This window comes from Silene latifolia, chromosome 1, assembly GCF_048544455.1.
Source record: "Silene latifolia isolate original U9 population chromosome 1, ASM4854445v1, whole genome shotgun sequence".
Taxonomy (NCBI): Eukaryota; Viridiplantae; Streptophyta; class Magnoliopsida; order Caryophyllales; family Caryophyllaceae; genus Silene; species Silene latifolia.
In genome coordinates, this window is record NC_133526.1 from 125,693,483 (window position 1) to 125,714,743 (window position 21,261).

The window sequence follows — 21,261 nt, forward strand, 5'->3', positions numbered from 1 at the left end:
CCGTGCAAAAATTGCACGGGATTGAATAGGTAATATACTAATAGTTTGATGAAATGCGTAAATATAAAAGATTAATTTGCACAAAATATAATTTAAAATTTAAAATACTAATATTAATCAATATACACCGTATAATCTAATATAAGTAAAGTTAAAGAGAATATAGATAATGTAATCAAATTATAAATATTTGAAAACGGGTTAATATTGATTTTTAAAATTGCTGCTAATTCATTAACGACTTATTGGATCTAAGTATCTTATTAGCCTTAATATATTATGGGCCGCAAATTTATTAGTAGCCCAAGATGTTAATAACCTATATTTTTTTGCCATATATTTTCGTATCCCCTCCCCAATATATTCACATGACAATTATTGACCTATTTCTACATAGGAGTGTGGGTATCTCTATAATTTTAATACGAATTAGTCTCTCTTTAAAATAGATATATTCGTCATAATATTAAAATAAGCCTAGTATCATCTCACATCCCACATGTGCATATAAAAGAAATTTGTTAAATTTTTATAAACATTATGCTTTTGTTTAACCCTAACTACTTGATCAGTTAACCCGTCTTACATGAAAATTCGTGATTTTTAAAATATAGAGTAATAATAGTTGCAAAATGCCCGCACCATACTCATGCCTCGTCAATTTGCTTGGCCCATAGCAAATCGTCCAATATAGCTCATCTACATCTACATCTAACACAAATACACAATCCTAAAAGCTCCATTTTAGAAATTATCCATAAAATACCTTTGGTAACCCTAACAAAACACTCATTTTCCTCCCAAAGCTGCCTTCCTCGCCTATCTCTCACCCAACCTCATTTATTTCCTGTATAAAACAATGAAAATAACACTACCATGAATTTTAAACTTCCTTATTTATCAGGAATAGAAAGACTCCATTATGTCGTCAATCCCATAATAATAATAAATCGTAAAAAAAAAAAATCTCCATTTTATATGCGAAATATTGGTAGAGGTTGAACTTGAAGAAGACATCGACATGCATGTAATCAAATGAGTCAGATCTAAAGAAAGCCATTTTTTTCGTAAAACTTACGGAGTATAAATATTGAGGTTTTTTATTTTTATTTTTTGCATATTCACTTTTCTTTTATGGTCTTTAACTTTATATGAACAATTAATAATCATTTTTTTTTAAGTTTTTGTGGAACTTTGAAAAAAAATTCTCACAAAATATGGAACTTTTTCGACATTTCAATCTAAACTCTTCACTTGTTTTTTAATTAATCATTTCATCCTACTTTAATTAATCATGTGAAATAGGTGTCATGTAGATCATATATGGAACTTTTTCGACATTTCAATCTAAACTCTTCACTTGTTTTTTAATTAATCATTTCATCCTACTTTAATTAATCATGTGAAATAGGTGTCATGTAGATCATATATGGAACTTTTTCGACATTTCAATCTAAACTCTTCACTTGTTTTTTAATTAATCATTTCATCCTACTTTAATTAATCATGTGAAATAAGTGTCATGTAGATCATATATTATACTTTAATAATATGTAACTTATCGCTTGTTAATTTTTAAAGCATATTCTAATAAGTAATTAGTATACTCCATAACTATATTCTTTCTAATTTTCTCTCTCTTTTTTATCACATCACTAAAAAAATTTCAACATATATTTCGAACAATTAAGTTATTTCAGTGTTTTATATCCATATTCCATATGTATATGGGATAATTATTTTATTCAAGGATTATATCTACTAAAATTTGTAATTCAAGGATTTTATTCAAAGTTTTTGTAATTTAGGATTTTCTATTTTTTTTGTATTAGATATTATTCAAATATATGTATGAATTATGTTAGGAAATATTTAATGTATGGAGATTTATTATTGGCCGTTTTTTTATCACTGGAATGTATCATCTATTTATTATATTTATAATTATAATGTATAATAATGTATAATGTATTGTACTATTGTTTTAAATGTATGATTTTATTATGCTCATTTTGCTAATATTATGCTCATGCTCAATACTCAATGATTAACCGCCAAAGAGATTAAATAAATCCCCTAAAGAACGTGGGTTGCTGACTTGCTGCACACATAACAAAAAGTTTTTCTTCTCCTAAAAAATAGCGACCAATGAAAAGCCAAAGAAAAACCTAGCTTTTATACTTAGGTAGATAATATTGAAAATCTTTCTCTAAACGGTTTCTCCTGAGCAAAATGCATTGGTCTTCAAACATTAATTTGACCTTCAGACAATAAACTTCCGCATATATTCGTCTACACACTAAATTTGCCCGTTAGTCTGACTTCTCATTAGGAAATTAACCCGAACACGAAACAACTCGACCCAATAATGACCCACACATTTATTGCCAATATCCGCTCAACTTGTACTCATAAATGAGCAAATTTATTGAAAATTTGTATTAAAGCAAATGAAACTCATTAGGCATACAAATCATGTCTCCAACAATTAATGTACAACAATTAGGCTGAAATCTAATTATAAGCCATCACACCTGATTGGGGATAAAGCATAAAACATAACATATATCATCCATAAGACAAACATGTGCTCGGCACCAGGGTCAACCAAGGATTGCACCAATGCCGAGACAAGCGTATGATACTCCACCAAAGTCAACACTCAGAGTTTTCAGCCCATGGCGGGTCATTAGTACAGACAAGGCCACAAGGAGTTGCCATGTAGATACCCTCAGCCAGAACAAGTGTCACCTATAAAGAGGGAACACTCTTCACCTCATAAGGTATATAATTTCTAACTCTCTAAGCCTAGTACTTTGTCTCACTACAATTGATCTCTCTAAATTTAGTACTTTCTCTCACTACAATTGCTCGGCTTAAGATAATTGTTCACGAGAAATAAACCTAAACGATTCCAGTGGGTAAAAAGGGTTGACTTAGGCATCAGAAGGATTTTCCTCATAACCCCCGAGGCTAGGTTTACTCCTTTATTTAGGTGTTATCCGAGAGAGGGGAATCAATCCCAGGGCCTCATATTCACGAAAAGACAAGATGGCCGGATCAAGCTTAGCTTCACTTAAATAATTCATTAGTCTCATGTGTATGTAATTGTACTTAACATTAAGTGTATTTATACCTAAATAGAAAATAATATAAATTATAAAAATAATATAATCTCGCAAAAATTGAAATAAAGTATACATTTATTTTTTAAAAGTATAGTTTTACCACACGATTAATTACTCAAATCATTACCATATAAATATGGTTAGTATTTGTCATGTACGTGTAACAATTGATCAATGCAATACTTCAAGTAGCATTGCGATATCGAATATATTAGATAAAAAATACGTGGGGTCGCCATAAAAATCGGACAAAAAAAGGTGAACCCTGTATAGAGACGGCTTAAAAAGGAAATAGTGAATTGTTGCATGGAAGCGTTGATACCTCTTATTGGACCTCTGCTGCATCGATGCCCGCTGCCCATAAAAATACGATATTGTCCGCTTTGAGTCAAGCCCTCACGGATTTACGCTTGAGCTCCTTCCAAAATAGCCTCGTTCAATTATATTTGGTAGACATTTATAAAAACGATGTTCTATCTTTATGTCATCGGTGCGTGGGTCATGGGTTTGCACTCTAATAATTTTGCCCTCAAACGAAGGACCATCACTTGACTCTATGGAGAACCCGAAACTTCCCACACCGTACCAATCTCTATGCACTCCAACCTGATAAGGGTCCATCTGATCAACTGTCCTAGTACACAAACGGTCTCTAATGTCCCATAAGACACATGGCGTTGCCTTTTACCCATTTCGCCCTAGACCGAGCATCCTAGCTGGGGCCTAAGGTTACATGTTATATAGTGTACACCTCCTTCAAGTCTCGACTCGATGCATCACCAACATATCATCCATTGCCTCAAGATTTACAGACAATCTGCTGCCGGATCGAGTTCACGCTTTCGTGACTCGCGAATACTATGTGTTCCCCTCTTCAAGCTCCACCTTGGGCTCTGATATCACTTGTTATGCGGAAGCATCGATGCCTTTTTTTAGGCCTCTGCTGCGTCGTTGTCCATTGCACATAATAGTACGATATGCCTGCTTTTGGTCAAGCCCTCATGGATTTACTCTTAGACTCCTTCCCAAAAGGCTTGTTGTAACACCCCCATACTCCAAGTGCCTTACCAGGACCACTCAGGTATAAGGGTGCTACCATCTCGGTTACCCGAGGCATGATAATCATAAGACAATAACGAAACAACATTTAAATAGTATAACTTTAGTGAAAGGTTACAATCACTACTACAAATCCAGGCAACTACAACGCCCCATTAACAACGAGTATTCACGAAAATCACAATAGACGTTGTAGAATGTATGGCGCGAATTTTACTAAAATGAATTACAACGGGTATGGTTATAAAAACCGTTGTTATTAGTTTTAACAACGGGTTACACATACACAACCGTTGTTACTAATGTGGCGCAAAATTGACGCAAAGTTAGTGAAAAGTAATCACAACGCTTGCTTTTGGAACCCGTTGTTAAAACTTCTTTGACAACGGTTGTTAATTTACAACCGTTGTTAAAACTTATTTGACAACGGTTGTTGTTTAATAACCGTTGTCAATACCTTCCATACTATAAACCACACAAACACAAGTCTGCTGCAGCCATAAAACACAAACCTTAATACACAAACACAAACCCAAAGAAATAACAAACACAAACACAAAACACACACTTTCTCATCGTCTCTTTCTCTCTTTCTCATCGTTGCTTTATCTTCTCGCCGTCACATCACTTGTTGATTTCATCGTCTCTTTACGTACGTTACAGTAATGATCGGGTTTGTTTCATCGTCATTATTTTATTTTTCTAATTATTTCATTTCCATGTATGTGTTTTTATCGACCATTAGGTTCCGTTCAGCATCTCCTATATCGTCATATAGCTGCAGCTGCTGCTGCTCCGTCAAGCCATCTTCTTTGGCGTCCTTCAGTACGGATCGAGTATAGTAAGAGTCTTAAGGATGATATCATTCATTTTGTTGGAGTTTGGAGTTTGTTTTGAAAGATTAAGGAGAGGGTTAATTTATTTGGAGTTTGTTTTAGCAGTTAGGGTTTGGAGAATATATTGAGATAATGGAAATGCATCTTATTACTAACCCTTCTCATTCCATATTGTCCGTTCATATGCACAAAGTGATGGCGAATAATCTGGATCTTGATGATGACTGATCTATGGAGTTAAAAAAATGGAAGCAAATCAAACAAGCATAACTCAACACTTTCAAAATGATCATTTCATTTAATTTTAAACCAAATACATTACAATTATCGAAATCAAAAGATGTATAATAAGCCGGAACAACCCCGGTTAAGCGTAAAAAGCGCTTCTCAACCTGCCACCAATCACGCCACTCTGGTATACCGCTAACTTCCGGGTCATTGGCTTCATATTTTGCAATAACAGATTGAATATATGCAAGGACACGACTTGCATGTGGAGATAAGGTTGGAAGAGTACAACTCAACATATCTCTGGCTGCAGCCAAGTTGCGAGTAACAGGCCGACGAGGGTATGAAGATGATGATGATGATGAGGCTTTGTTGACAAGCCGGACTGCTTCACGCCTCTTAATCCAATAATTCCGTTGATGTTCAAGGGATGCTTTGATTAATGGGTGTTGATCGGCGGGAAGCCCGGCGAGAGCCTTCCCATCATCTTCAATCGTTTGTGTAAGCCATTCTTCGTTGTTGATAAAATTAGGGTTCATTATCATGTTGTTTCAATTAATGAATGTTAGTAAATGATGCTTTAATATTTATAGTCACATTTATAAGTTTTTTCAAAACCGTTGGTAATTAATTTAAGGGATATTCTGCATGCATCGGAATTATAACGGGCCGTAATTATGCATGCATCTAGTAATATTTAATTTATTTATTTTTTATTTTTTAAGATCAAACAACAACGGTTATTTATTAAAAAACCGTTGTCTTTAGTTATAACAACGGTTTTGTATATTACAACCGTTGTTATAACTTTCCCTCCAAAATTGAGTCACACTTTCCACAACGGGTTTTTATACTTAAAACCGTTGTTAATATTTTTAACAACGGTTTCCTTAAGAAAACCAACCGTTGTTAAAACCTTTTACAACGGACGCTTTAACAACGTCCGCTTTTTTATATAACAACGGTTTTTGACCGTTGTTATAGCCTGTATCTGTAGTAGTGAATTCCAAACCCAGTACCAAATATGGATACAAGTTCTCAAACCAACTGTCTAAACAACTAACTGCAAAGTTTATAAAACTACTATGCTACAGCGGAAGACTTCTATCATCAGACGGTGGCACATCCCAAATATCCCATGTAACTCAACTCATACCGCTCAATGATCGCTCACCATCCCCGAATGGATCACCGCAGTTTTACAAACAACAACACGGGTCGGATAATCACACAATCTATATATATCAACAATACGATAAACAGATATCTCACACCGTCACACACACAATCACATCAGTCCCATCAATCTCAATCACCGAATGTCCACTGGACCAGCCCTGCCAGTGGGGGACCGCAGCCGTACCCACCAAATCCCCGCTCCTCATATTGAGCGATAACCCTGTCCATTAATGTGCACATCCCCTTCCGTGGCGGGTTCCACGAAGGGCGAAACTAGGGCGTGAAGCCACTCCCGCAAGTGACTCCACTCAGCCGAGAACGCATCTCGAGAACCAGAGACAACAATCACAATCACAACCGTCACAATACAATTACGATATTAAACAATCAATCTCAACACATCAACAATCATCTCATTATGGGACTAATACTGAGTAGGAAATCCTACCGGTCTCACAGCTGATCTCAAAAGGCTTCTTCTACAAACCCTCCTCCTATACATATCATCATATAATTACTACTAACATAATCAAATCATAAAACCCCCAATCCCATAAATTAGGGTTTAACCAACTTTAACGAAACAGTATAAAAATTATATGTAAAGCTTAACCTCGACACAAGGATCACAACGGTGTAAAGAACGATGAAATCCGACACCTCTAGCTCCGAGATTTGCTAATGATGCGATGACAGACAAACTACGTAACTCCTTTTCTCCTCACTTAGGTTTTAGAATAGATAAAAGAAACTAAGAAAAGTGACGAACAACCTTTTATACTTATCTCGCATCATTTAACAAAACCCGATAAAACATCCCCCGTAAACCGGCTACTCGATCGAGTAGCTGAGGTACTCGATCGAGTGCCCCCTTACTCGATCGAGTATCAAGGTTACTCGATCGAGTACCCAACAGGTCAGAAACTATTTTTAAAACGCAACACACCCTTACTCGACAGAGTAAGGCCTACTCGATAGAGTACCCAGAGACTCATAAAACCGTAGTATTACACTTGTACTATTACATTCGGTGGACACTTATAAAGACGATCTTTTATCTTTACACCAACGATGTGAAACATAGGTTTGCACCCTAGTATGAACCTTGTGGAGAGACATGGACGTATCTATAAATAATATTAAAAGGCATGTTGACGGCCTAATTGACAAGAATTTCACATTTTCAAGCCAATCTATAAATAATATTAAAAGTTTTGTTGATGGCCTAATTGACAAGAATTTCACATTTTCAAGCCAATTATGATGTCACCTCATCACCTTGTAAAATTACTAAACTAACCCTTCCACATTATACATAAATTAATTAAAATTCTTTACAAAAGTGTCATTATATCTATATTAAATTAATTGTGTACATTAAATATTTTATGATTTAAAAATTTCAAAAGTGATGTAAACTCTACAAATCATATCCAAGTGTCATATTTTATAATTAAAATTGACAATTTAATTAAAGTTTTTGTAATCGAACGTGTTAATAAACCGATTAAAGATTTTCATACTAATTGTTTTAAACCGACTTCACATGATAAAATGTTGGTTGAAAACGTTATATACGAGTATTTTTCCTTTGATAATTGTTACACTTAAATTTTCAAATATCGTACTACTTAAAAATTACACATTCATTTATTTAAAATAAGTACAAATAAATACAATTTTTTTTTTTTAAAAAATATTAGTTGCAAACACAAAAAAACAAAATTAATACAAACTTTTTATTTTCTTTTCATAACTTTGGTTATCAATCTACCCTATTTATTTAACTTTTATTTCTTTTATTTAATGGAATGGTTTTTTGTTTTCCCTCAACATTATTATTATATTTAAATACCATAAAGCTTCCTCTTCATTAACAAAATTCTTCTTTTTCCCTCAAATAAATTGTTGAAACTAATGCGAAAATTAATTACAAAAATGTTCTTATATAAGTATTATAATAATCCTAATTTTCATTTTTATTCAAAAAGTTGGTAGGTAAAGTATACATAGAGAACTAAATTAATTATCACTTTTTTTTTTTTTTATCTTTATTATGTTTTGAATTAATAGTTACAATCTTATTTAATTATTATATTTGTATTTGTGTTGAAATAGTAGGAGAATGACATACTCACATCATCAACAACATTGCATGAAATTAGAAAATAATGGTTGTAGTTCTTCTTTACAATTTTCTTTTGGCTCGAATGCTCAATCATTTTTGTTAGGTTTTCCTTTTTTTTTTTTTTTTTTTTTTTTTTTTTTTTATTATGGTGTATGTGGAATATCAAATGGTAGTATTAATCTCTAATAAATGGTGAGATGTTACATTTTACATATACTAACCCTTGGAATATTAGTTGGCAAATTTTGTAAATTGTACTAGATTGTCTTTTATTCTTTCGTGCACTTTAATTTCCAGTGCAACAAGTTTCTTCTATTTATAGTTTGCCAAACAGGTTCTAAATTAAATGTTTTAGTCGAAGTGTTGAAGTATGCAGCAAGGATGTCAATTTGACTATTCAATAGTGTCATATGCGGACTAAATATTTTGCATGGTTATTGGTTGTAACCCGATGCTCATTCTCCAATTCGTTGTTCCAACTTTAAATGCTTTCAAGTCTTTAAATCATTTTTGTTTTCCATCAAATATTTTCTTCTATTACTCACAATATTTCTTCGAGAAATATTTTTTTATAATGAATTATGTATATAATTATTTTCTCATGAATCAGGAAAGCTAATAATTCTTACAGAGTATAATAGTAGTCTTTTTATTGTAATGTTGGATGGATGGAGAGGAAGCATCTATGCTTAGATTTTACGAAGTATGTTTGAATCATATATGCTTAAATCTCTATTGATTGTGTCATTCTGAATAATGTGTTGTTAGTTTTGCCTAATTTTCTACTACTAATAATTGTCAAGTCCACCTCTAAATCGAGTTCTACTCCTTACGTTCCTCTCCTACTCATTCTCTCAAATGTAATCTTTTATATACTACTGAGTATATTATTAGAAAATATAATTTTTTTTTAAATTGTGGGTTTTATTGTTACAATACGTTATATGACAAATAAAAACCACATTACATCACTCTTATTTTTTTTGTTATTTATTGTTATCCCTTCTTTTCCAATATAGGAGTATCATCTAATTTAAATGATTTGTATACATAAAAAGAGTTTAAAAAATAATGTCATGAGGTCATGCTTATGTATGAACTTATATAATAAATTTTAAATGCACCCGTAATTTTCACGGGCACAAAAACTAGTTAGACTAGATAATTATAAAAATTAAGAATAATTAGCAAGAGTCCCAAAAACTCCATATGATAGCTCGTTTTTATGGCACTCCTAAAAATCAGGAGATGATCATCTCCATTTCCTTTATGTCCATTTCTGGTCTAAAGAAAGAATCTATACTAAATAATTAAAAAGTTACCTTAACCCATTTAATTTTATTCCACATCATCTTAACACATTTAATTTTATTTCACATGAGATTTGTACATTCATTAATTCATATTATTTTTATCTATGGAATAATAATTAAATCTATACAATACAATATAGTTAAAGGCTAACTAAAGAATTGCCATTCTTATAATTAATTTTAGTTATTATTTGATTATATAAAGATAATAATTAAAAAAAATTAGAATAACAAAATAACCATTAAAAATAAAAACCGTGAAATCTCTCAAAATTAGATAATTTTAGCCCTTGAAAAGCAAACGAGGATTAAATAGGAAAACAAATAAGGGTGTTGATAGTAGTCATAGTATGGAGTACCGTGTTATTATGTTTAATTTTCTTAATTTATTACATCCTATTTTATCATTTGCCATGTTACTAAATAATTCGTGTTTATACATGCAGTATTAACCAAAAGAAGAAAACCTATATAAGACCCGTGATTTTTTCATTTTGAATTTACAACCACCTGATTGACTCAAAATCAAATTCAAACAATTAAAAAGGTAATGGACCTCTATTTCGAGAGGATCCTTAGAGCATCCGCAAAGGTGGGGAGCTGCCTCCCCATATGTCATCTCTCTCCTCAAATGGGGAGCCTCATTATTGCACACACTTCCCCTTAATTAGAGGGTCCACCATTTGTAGAGGAGGTCCCCAAAAGAAAAATAAGGATAATTTGTGTTCTTTTGGGGAGGTTCCCATATATTTGGGTGTGTGTTGGGGAACCCCATTTTTGCATAGATGTAGATATGAATTGGGAAGGGTAAATGGAAAAGTTAGTGGAAAATGAGGTGGACGAATAATAAAATAAAACAAAAAATATGAGGAGCCTCACCTTTGCGGATGCTCTTAGTCTTAAAAATCCGTTTGATTTGTCCCTGAAATGGGCGAAATTGTTTGGGCTTAATGTGTTGTACAACCGTATAGTGATTTGGTATTGTGGACTTAAAACTTGAAAATGAGAAGTCTGCCATGGCGTTATTCTTTGTCTTCTCTCTTTACAATATTGTATACGTAGTAAGTTTATAATTAATCTCATTTGTGATTAGGTGTTCTCAAGTGGACATTAATGGAAGAAGTAGAAAAGTCTGAGAGATCTATCTCATCATCATCATCAGCTGTAAGCATTCTTATTATTTTCAATTCATTCCTTTTGTTTCATGGGTATATTGCTTGCTTTAATGGTTGGTTTGATTCCAACTTGTCAACTGTGATTGATTGCCTTCTGAATGTTGTCACCAAAATCATCAAACCGTTATTGTTTCTTTTAAGGAATAATAATGCTACTACTCCCTCCGCCCCCGATTGTTTGTTTTGTTTACCTTTGATATTACCCCTAATTTTATATTCATGTTGTTTCCGGTATGCACAGAATACCCGCAAGTTGGCTGGAACTGTAAATTGGGGTACGGCCACCACGGTTGCAATATTTGCTGGTATGCTCTATGGTGGCAGCAAGGAAGCAGCTGCTTCTGTTGTGAGTTTTGAATTTTCGGCCTATTTTTTCTTTGCACCAAAACTAATATCAGACTCTATAGTCTGTGTGACCAACCCATTAATCATATGATTATATGAGCAATATACGAGGATTTGGGTTGATTTCACATCTGAAATCGTCTCATGTAAGAGTCGTTTTCTCTTTAGTCTCTCTTCTGTTAATGCAACCCAATTACTGTTTCCAGAGTAAGGATGCCGAAGTAACCCTCAAGCTTGGCAGTACCCCTGACAAGCGGGAGCAATACCGGTTAATGAGAGATGCAATGGAAAAGAGGTTTGTAAGAGTCACACGAGGCTCAATAGTTGGTGGTGTCCGCCTTGGGATGTTTACCGCCACATTCTATTGTCTACAGAATTGGCTAGCTGAAAAACGACAAGTTCATGATGTATATAACATTGCTTTATCCGGTTCAGCCACTGCCGCCACATTTGGCCTGATAAGTAAGTTTTATACTTGTTATATACTATCTGCTACGATATGAAGCTTTGATGGCCTCTGCTTGATGCATGCACTTCTCTTGCACTTGTAGCTGACCGACCAAGTGCATTTCATTTACTCTCTACTCCCTAGTAGTATGTCTCTTCTGGCAGTTTATTTACGAAACATCTAAATCCTAGTGTATGATAGATATCATGGGGAAAATCCAACTCAGTAGTCTAGCCGACATTTTAGGTGATTGATTTGCCAACTTAATGTCAAAGTCGCTAATCCCTCCAATCCTATCTGCTAAACAAATGTGCTAATCCCAAGAGTCTATTTGCATATTTCAAGTATTAGCTGTCTTACCAGTAATTAACTAAGTATGATGATTGATGAGATGGTATATTGTTGAATTAAGTGTACAGTGAGGACTCAAACTTCCTTATTTTCAGCGCTGAGGGCCTGAATTTTTAATTGTTCAGCGTTAAGGGTCTAGACTAACTTTCCGTCATTGTTCCGTTATAGCAAGGTTAATGCCTTTCTTTTTTCTTCCTTTGTGTGTTTCTTACTCCTATAATTTATTTTTCCTTCTCTCATCCTTTTCGTCATCCCATCTTTTATGTCCCATTTCTCTGTACTCCGTCATGTAACAAACCACCATGAAAATGCTCAGACAACCACCAAATCCAGTGTTTGGTATTACCAGATGAAGCCAGAAGCACTGTCATTTCATAACTTTGCTTGCTCCTTCCCAACATTGGAGCAGTTCCTCTTTCGCAAGGCATTCCTTCAAGTTCCAGAGGCAATTAATTGATCTCATAAATTTACCCCTTCGTCCTTATCATCAAATTCATCTAACATAAGCAACTTATATAGTTAGCCATCATTCATTAGGAGGTATCAAGTCTATTCATGATTTAACATAAAGCACATGTTCAACGTTAAACAAATATTCATACATGTTTTTGCCGAAGGGTAAATTTGATTTATAAACAAACTTGCAAGAAGATTGAGGAGGAAAATATGCTGATTTGAGATTTGTGGGTCTTGCATTGAAGCGGATAGGTGCAATTGTTACTGTATTATGCAGAAAAGAAAGGAAGTCAACGAAAAAGACAATAAGGGGCTGTTTTGTACAACAAAGGGAAAGGGAATGGAATGAGGAAAGGGAAATGAAGGGAATGGAATCGGATTACCCAAAATCTTCATACTTGTTTGGTTGAAATGGGAAAAGGGATTAGGCAACCACCAAACTTTACCCCTCTCTCACCCGATACTGACTACCTCCACAACTGACCAGTGATCACCAACCCCCTTTACACCCCACTCCAAACCGTCGCCAGCGCCGGTGACTTCATGCTCCACCATCGGCCCCCTTCCTTACCGGCGCACCACTTTATCACCCACCGTAAAAAAAAAAACGCTCTAACATCCCCGAAATCTTCTTCCCCCTGTCTATAAAAAACTAGATTTGGTGTTTTATGGGGTAAGGGAGGGGATTTCAGAGGGTGGGGAGATGGTTTTTTAGGCTGGTTGAAGGATGTTTTGGAGTTCGACGGAGAGGAGCAGACGAGTCGGGGCTGCCGGCTGTCTGGGGCATTGGGGTGGACAGTGGTGTTCCGGCGGTCTTGGGATACTTGGGGAAAATATTGGTGGTTTGTGGTTTGTTTTGGTGTGCGGGTGGTGGTTTAGGTGGGGTGGCTGTGGTGGTGGTGGTGGCGTCGTGGTGGTGGTGGCGATGTTGCTGTGGTGGTGGCTGGTGTGGTGGTAGTCGCAAGTGTGGTGGTAAGTGAATAAGGTGGTTGAAGGGTAACAAGGGTAATGAAATCTCATACCTTGGGGGGATGAGGTTAAGATGGATTTAGGGGTAAGGAAGGAGGGAATTTCATTCCCTTTGTCTGTGTAAAACAAACACCAACAAAGGAAATCATTAACTTTGTTTCCCTTTCCCTTTCTTATAAACACCAACAAAATAGTTATGGAGGTATAAAATACATTAACAAAGGAAATGAAAGGTAAAATCCTTCCTATAATCGAATTCTCAATGTTAAAAAATCTGAATGTTTGAGAGCTCATTGTACAATCCACACTATGCTGTTAGAAAGTAGAGACTCAAAGGGAAGAACTGTTATCAACTACAGAAAATGTCTTTGTTCAGTTTAGGCTCACAGTGTAATTGATGAATTGTTGAGCCTGAGCTATTCCTCTGAATAATTGTACTGGAAGGCTGATAATTAGATTGATTATCCTCTTCTTTGCATCTCTTATGTTCCTCGAGTTGTAAGTCTTGTAACTTAGAAAGCTTAAAATGTTAAATAACCCCATAGGATTTATGTTATTAAGTAGGATTTCTGGCTGTTGATATCATATATTTCAGAACTTGATTTTTATTACTACTTCAGTGCCAGGATCTCTTATTTGGCGAGCTAGGAATGTCATGATGGGAGCGATTCTAGGAGCAGCCTTTTGCTTTCCTCTAGGTATTCTTTCGTGTTATCCTTTTTACAAACCACGCAATGTTCTCTTTAAGAGTAACACATAGTAAAAGCGAATTATAAATATAGGTTGGGCACAATTGAAGATGGTTGAAAAGGCAAATGAGCAAAGCATTGCTCCAAGAAAGGAGAAACCAAGCAAAGCATTGGAGCTGCCGTAAAAGCCTTGAAGGTAGTATGAGGTTAAGATCTGAATGGTTAAATGTGTACTCCGGAGCAGGCCGAGTTCATATTTCCAGTTTATGTTGAAGAAGGAAGATTCTGATGAGAAGATAAGGTGTTGCGGAAGAATGGATGTATCCCTATGCAACTAGGGCATGTAGATGCTTTCAATTTCTGATGAGTTGATTTGTGTACCTTTTCACGCGCTTTTGAACACTCACCATAAGAATAGAAGTTGCATCTTTGCTAGCTTTAGAAATCAAGTTACATTAGACCATGCCCAAGCAAGGTCGCCAACCGGGCCGTGACCTTGTCGGGTCATGCTAATGACATAGTTAAGGGGGAATTAAGATGGTAATTTGGTGACCCTGAATAACTCAGGGTCAATCCATGACCTTGAGTTGAGAAATTGGTGACATTGGTGACCCGACACATGTCATCCTCTAGTTTGTTGGGTACAAATAAAAAGGACAACGTCAAGCTCAACCCTTCCGTCTTCTCTGCCATTTCTGCCAAAATTAAGTGCTAGTTAACAATTAGAGTTATTAAAAATTGTACATTAAATCAAAATAAAAAAAAAAATATGAGCATAAATAAAAGGGTATTATCTTTAAATTGTCTACAAAATGAACTCAACTTTTATATATTTTGATCAACTTTATATTCATTAAAAAGTGTACCAAATTCATTATCTAAACATCAACAAATTAAAACTTCTATCCCTTTAAATTGAAAAAAATAAAGATTTCAAATTACCCACTATAAAAATCAACAATAAAATCAAGATCTGAGACTTACCAAAATTGAAAAAATGAGATCTTGAAAACACGGAAAATGATAGATGAAGATATGGGTGAAATTGAAACCCAGAAAATCAAAATGTGAGATGTAAAAAATGGAGTTTGGTTTATTGATTAAGAAATTTGAAGGTGATGCGCGATCGGTGATTTGGGGATTTTATTATCGTTTGTTTGGGATTTTATTTGAGAAAATAATGTTTATTTGGGGAAATATAGAGGTGATGGGCGATTGGTGATGATGGTGATACACGATTGTGGATGATGGACACTGATAATTTGAAGGTTTTTAATTTTCTAAAAAATGGTTAGAAGGATCTGGATAGTGGGGTGGGGGGTGGGGATGAATTTGGGGTTAATTTGGAGAGTTCCCAAAAGTTGTATGGGCTGTGTTGTTGTGGTATTCATCCACGTTTAAGTATTTTTTTTTTTTTTTGTTGGAGTTTTCTAGACGGAATTTCGATTAAAATTAAGACGGAATTTTCTACACGGAATATGGCCGTTGTACAAAAATATAGTAAATAAAAATCTATAATTTGTTAGTAAATAATAAAAAAAAAAAAAAAAGTAAGAGAAAAGTTTTGGTGGGGTAGTGAATGTGGTAAATGATTGGAAATGTTGGAAAGTAAAAAATGATTGGGTTGGTGACCTAGGTCGCGACCTTCTGCTTGGGAGGGTGAAAGTGGGTCAAGATTAATAAGGTGTGATTAAGAGGAAAAATTTTGGTGACCCGATTAGGTTGACCTTCTGCTTGGGGATGGTCTTAAGTCTATAATGGTCTTCTGACTCGTCTCTGATATGGTTATATCAAATGTACGGTCTATAGATTAAAAATGTGTTATGCGAGCAGTCAGCCTTTACAAACAAGCCCTTAATCTTTTATGCTTTCTTGGCTTTTCGACCTCTCGTGATCAGCATACTACCTACTCCCTAGCTCTATCTCTGGTCCTTAATCTTGCAGCTTGCGAATTAAAGCTCTCTCACTTTTATCAGGCCTGTTTTTACTGCAATTTTGTCTTAAAATTTGATCCCTGCAATGTTAAAGCTCTTTATCGTAGAGGCTTTGCTTATAAACAATCAAATTTCCTCAAAGAGGCTCTGAAGGACTTTGAGCATGCTGTACAATTTGAACCGAATAATAAAGAAGCTAATCGTGAGCTTCTTGCGTTGGTTGACAGTTTAGTAGTGAACCCTAACGGGAAACAGGTTGCTTTTCAGTTTGACCCGTTGGCTACTGCAAATAAAGGTAAGAAACCTCTTCTTGCAGTCGACAAGTGTGAAGTTGCGTCTTGTAGTAATGTTCCGATGTTCAACAATGGGGTTGATTCTGATCGTGGAGATGAGGTTACTTCTGATAGTAACATGGATTTTAATCTCAAATGTGAAGCTGACCCACCTTTGGCAGCTGAAGATAAAGGCAATACCTCCCATCCCTTTACCGCGAAACCTTCAAATTACACTTTCTCCAATAAAAAACAAAACAGGAACAAATTATATCTTTCGTCTCAAGATTATGAAAATTTGTTGCTCGGGAAGAATCTCCAGTTTTTCAACCCAGGATCCTTGTCTTATTTGAGGGTTCGCCCCCTCGTGTCTAAAAACTCTATCCAGACGGGAACTCCCCTTGAAGATAATTCAGGGGAAGCAGTAGTTCCTTCTTCTCCTCCCTTGTATGCGGAGGAATTTGAGAAAAATGATTCTAAACCTATGAGTACTGAGTTGCTCCATGAAGAGGTTATTCTTCAAGTGGATAAGAAGCTACGACTATCATCTGACCTTTCTCTAGCTAGTAAGGTCTCCATGGTTCAATTTCAATTTGCCGCGGTCCAAGATAATTTAAGCACGAGACGTAGTCGTAAGGTGGATTACCCTGATTGCCATGGTCGTGTTGCTCGAGCAGGTGTTAATTTGAAGAAAAGATCTCAGGTTTCAGTCAACCATTCTGTTTTTCTTTGCAGGTACTCCAACACTAGTGGTGCGGTCAAAGCATCTAAGCGAAAGGAGGTTCAGATGATTGAGTTTGAAGACTATTATCATCCTCCCTCTAAGAAATGTCGTCTTTCTGTTAATTACTCTTGTAATATTAGCTCAGTTCGTTGGATTTCTAGCAGCTATGGGGTCTCTAGTACACCCCAGTTTGTATGGTAGAGGTATGTAATCGGACACTATGTATTTTCCTTTTTTTTACCGTTTCTATAAAATAGTACACGTTTGTCAAAAAAAAAAAAGAAACTGGGCAATAAAAAGTTTTGAACAACCCGTCTTCTCACTTATTTGATGCTAGAACTGTTTATTTATGCTAGCAAAGTCAAGGCTGGGTCGGGAACTTGTTCTTCACCATCGTATAGTTTTGTAGATTCAACTTTCTCTCCCTAGTTTCTAGAGAGACCCTTTTTCTCTCTAATTACTGAGAGCACATGATTTCCAAAAATTTTAACAAAAAAAACAAAACTCATCACATTCCTCCGAAGCTTTATTGGGTAGTTGTAAGTTGTAACAAACCCAACCCCTCCCCACCCCCCCCTTCTTATCCGGCCAAGCTAATTGAGAGATGTTAACATCTTGGTTTCCCGAGGCGGTGAAATCGGAGCTGCAATTAAGAAACAATTAATATAAATAAAGTATTTAGTGGATTACATAACCAACCATAAATGAATAAATGAAATAAATAATACAACTCATTACTACTATACTCTTCTAATGGAATGACACTAGGCTCCAAGTCCAAGGCTCGTCCCGTCTCCCACGTGACACCAACTCAACCTGTACTCAACCTGCTCCCCACATGATCGGAAATATCATAATATGGATCAACACTGGCCACCCCGAAAATAGGTGACAATTACACAGAAACATAACACGTTAGTTTCAATAATTTAATATAAGACACAACATGATAAATAGATATGCAACATGGCAATGATATGAATGAGATACCATTATACAATCATCATGCCGGTACCGGGACACGCCCAGACGTACCCATAACCACCGGTGTCAGGGATACACCCACGACACCACACCTCACCACAAAGGTACCGGGACACGCCCAGATGTACCGGGTCCGGAAGCCAACCGGATCCCCTGTCAGACGTTTTGTCTCACCCATACAAGTCCCTTCGAACTCAAGCCATTAATGTGCACATCCCTCTCGGAGTGAGAAGCTCCAAGTGGCGACTCAAGCGTAAGACGGTCTCCCAACCGTCTTACGTCTCCTCAACAACAAGAATCACCACCCACAATTACCAACCATCACATATATCACTAAATGCATCACAATATGTCAATATGCCCATTTCATAATGAATATGCATAACTCTTACCAATTTGCCTTTTTCTCATACACCATGAATGTCAATCAAACCACATGATATAATACAAATCCAACAACATAAGAGACTCATCAAGATCCTCAAACATTTCCACATGATACAAATCCGACTCATAATATGCAAATGATGCAAAAGACATATAAATATACACACACACACGATTGAAACCGAGTATAAGATTAACCTACCTTTTAGTATTCTTCACAAGCAACTCGAATCCCATATGATTCCGTCTCGCAAGACCGTCTTATTCCTATACAAACCATGTAATACTATCACAAATACATCCTACACTATTATACACTAAAAAACCCCTTATTATTATCCACTAATTACCCATATTATACATACTAATTATCAATTAATTACCCAAGACAAAACCCCCAAATGTTAGGGTTTAAACTAATCAAAGAAGGGTAGATGATAACTTACAAGATGAGAGGAAGGAAGGAAAAGGATGAACAATCTCTTAGAGCAAACTTAAAACCCATGGAAGCGTGTTTATGGAGGTTTTAAAGAGAAGGGAGAGGATTTGGAGTGAGAAGGAAGAAGATAGAATGAATGAGGATAAGGGTTTAAGATTTCCTTATCCCGTATTCTAATTCAACGCCACTCGATCGAGTGACGAGTCCACTCGATCAAGTGTCACTCACTAGGTCGATTGTTACTCACTCGCTCGAGTGTCACTCACTAGATCGAGTGCCGAGTCCCCTCGATCGAGTGACCCTCACTCGGTCGAGTGCAACGTAGTTCGCAATGATCAGTTTTCGTAAAACAGTCATATCTCACTCGTTTCTTGATCATTTTAGACGTGTGACCCGTTGAAATCGTAAGAGATCAACCTATCACCTACAATTAGAATCACATCAATAACATGTTTAGATCTCATGTTATGATAGTTTTAAGACGATCCTTCTAAAGGCGGACATTATAACAACTCCACTAAGTCTAGTATAGATTATACTCGGTCCACTTTATAGTTATACTTCACTCTAGAGTAGATTCTTTAAACCCGAGGGTCCTCTCACGCATCCAAGCTAAGGTTCCTTTCACTACAAGAAAAACTAAAACAGGCGACCGAAATTTGGCGACTGATATATTTAGTCGCCAAATTGGCGACTGATTTTCAAATTGGCGACTGAAATCAGTCGCCAATTTGGCGACTGTCTTTTTTAAAAAGGGAATCAAACTTGGCGACCGAGATGAATTTCGTCCCCGAAGTTCGCCTCACTCTCTTTTTTCACAATTATTCCTCAATCTTCTCTTAAGTCTTATTACCGGTTCTAATGTACCCTCTCGCCATTTTACTCTATCATAAAGTCCGTTAAGATTCTTATTGTCATTATCACTCTTATTAACCACACATGTTTATCGTACTTATCCTAAGGTTCTTTGCTCAATTCTCATTACTTCCTCACGTGTCGTACTCTTTCTTTCCTTAATTCCGAATTATTACATCCACTCCCCCTAAAAGAGAACTTCGTCCCGAAGGTCAACTGTCAAACCTCATAATGTGCTCTCATACGCTCATTACCAAATTCCAAAAATGATCATATTTCAGGTTCAACACTCTCTCTTACTTATTTCAAATCCGTAATCAAAGCACTTATAGTCATAATTTTATCGATATAATTCCACCCTACAAGCCTCCCAAAAGGTCAAGCACAAGGTCAAACCCACGGTTCCAATCTATAATCCCATAAATAACTCCCAAATCATGTTAGTTATATGTATACATATCTATCACACGGTATATCTCGATTAGTATTACCTATATATATCGTCAAATTTCATATACTCACATGTATGCACATCAAATCACGAATATGCGGACTCTATGAAACAATTAGAAAATGCCAAAATTTATCGTTATGTGACTTAACCATGTTCAACATTCCCATTATCGTACGTCATGCCATGCATATACCCCGTCAAATCCACCACATGATTGATGTGTCCATTTTATATATGATTTTACCCCTATTTTAGCTCTGTTTTTACATGTCATTTGCACTAATATTAGTGATTATGTGAGCTAATTCCGTGTTCTAGTTTTATTTGCTTGTTTCATTGTGTTTTGTAAGAAATTAAGCTTTTAGTAGCTTTTCCCGTCAAATAGCAAGCATACGAGTTCACGAGGCTAACAAAGACCAAGCATGACCATGGAAGGGTGTGTTTCCAAGCCCAAGCAAGAAATATGAAGCATGGGTCGATAATGCAAAATGATCATACAAAGAGCCCAAAAGAAAAGTCCAAATTCATGTGGAAAATATCAAGCTTTGGATGCTCTTATGTAGTGTTATGAAGCATTAACCGAAGGCTTAAAGATGACATTTATCGCAAACTTTGGATCCCCTTAGCATTTAATCACGAAATTAAGGAGAAATGACCGGATTCACTCGGCCCCGATCGGGGTGGCCTGTCCCCGATCGGGGTTTCCTTACCCCATGAGTTTTAAGTTATGCCCCTATTTTACTATAAATAGGGGCCTTAATCCGTCATTGGAGGATATCTTTTCTTACATTATTTCACACTCCTTAGCCTTAAGCACACAAATTCTCTCTAGTTTTCATATTATTTTTAATATTGTTAAGCATTTGGTTCTTGTTAAACAATTTGGTTCAAGCATTTGGTTCTTATTT

The 21,261-nt window shown here is 35.7% G+C and overlaps 1 protein-coding gene across 2 annotated transcripts; it reads left to right on the top strand.

Annotated features, from left to right (window-relative positions):
• Positions 1-10,761: 10,761 nt before the first annotated feature.
• Positions 10,762-14,739, top strand: LOC141608884 (uncharacterized). Of its 2 annotated transcripts, none has more exons than XM_074428229.1 (6): positions 10,762-10,849; positions 10,965-11,035; positions 11,288-11,392; positions 11,598-11,853; positions 14,236-14,313; positions 14,398-14,739. In XM_074428229.1, exons 2-6 carry the CDS (start codon positions 10,985-10,987, stop codon positions 14,487-14,489), a joined length of 582 nt encoding a protein of 193 aa, XP_074284330.1. In that variant the 5' UTR covers positions 10,762-10,849; positions 10,965-10,984; the 3' UTR covers positions 14,490-14,739. The 2 variants fall into 2 exon arrangements, with proteins under 2 accessions (XP_074284330.1, XP_074284329.1); XM_074428228.1 differs by lacking the exon at positions 10,762-10,849 and adding an exon at positions 10,862-10,880.
• Positions 14,740-21,261: the final 6,522 nt, after the last annotated feature.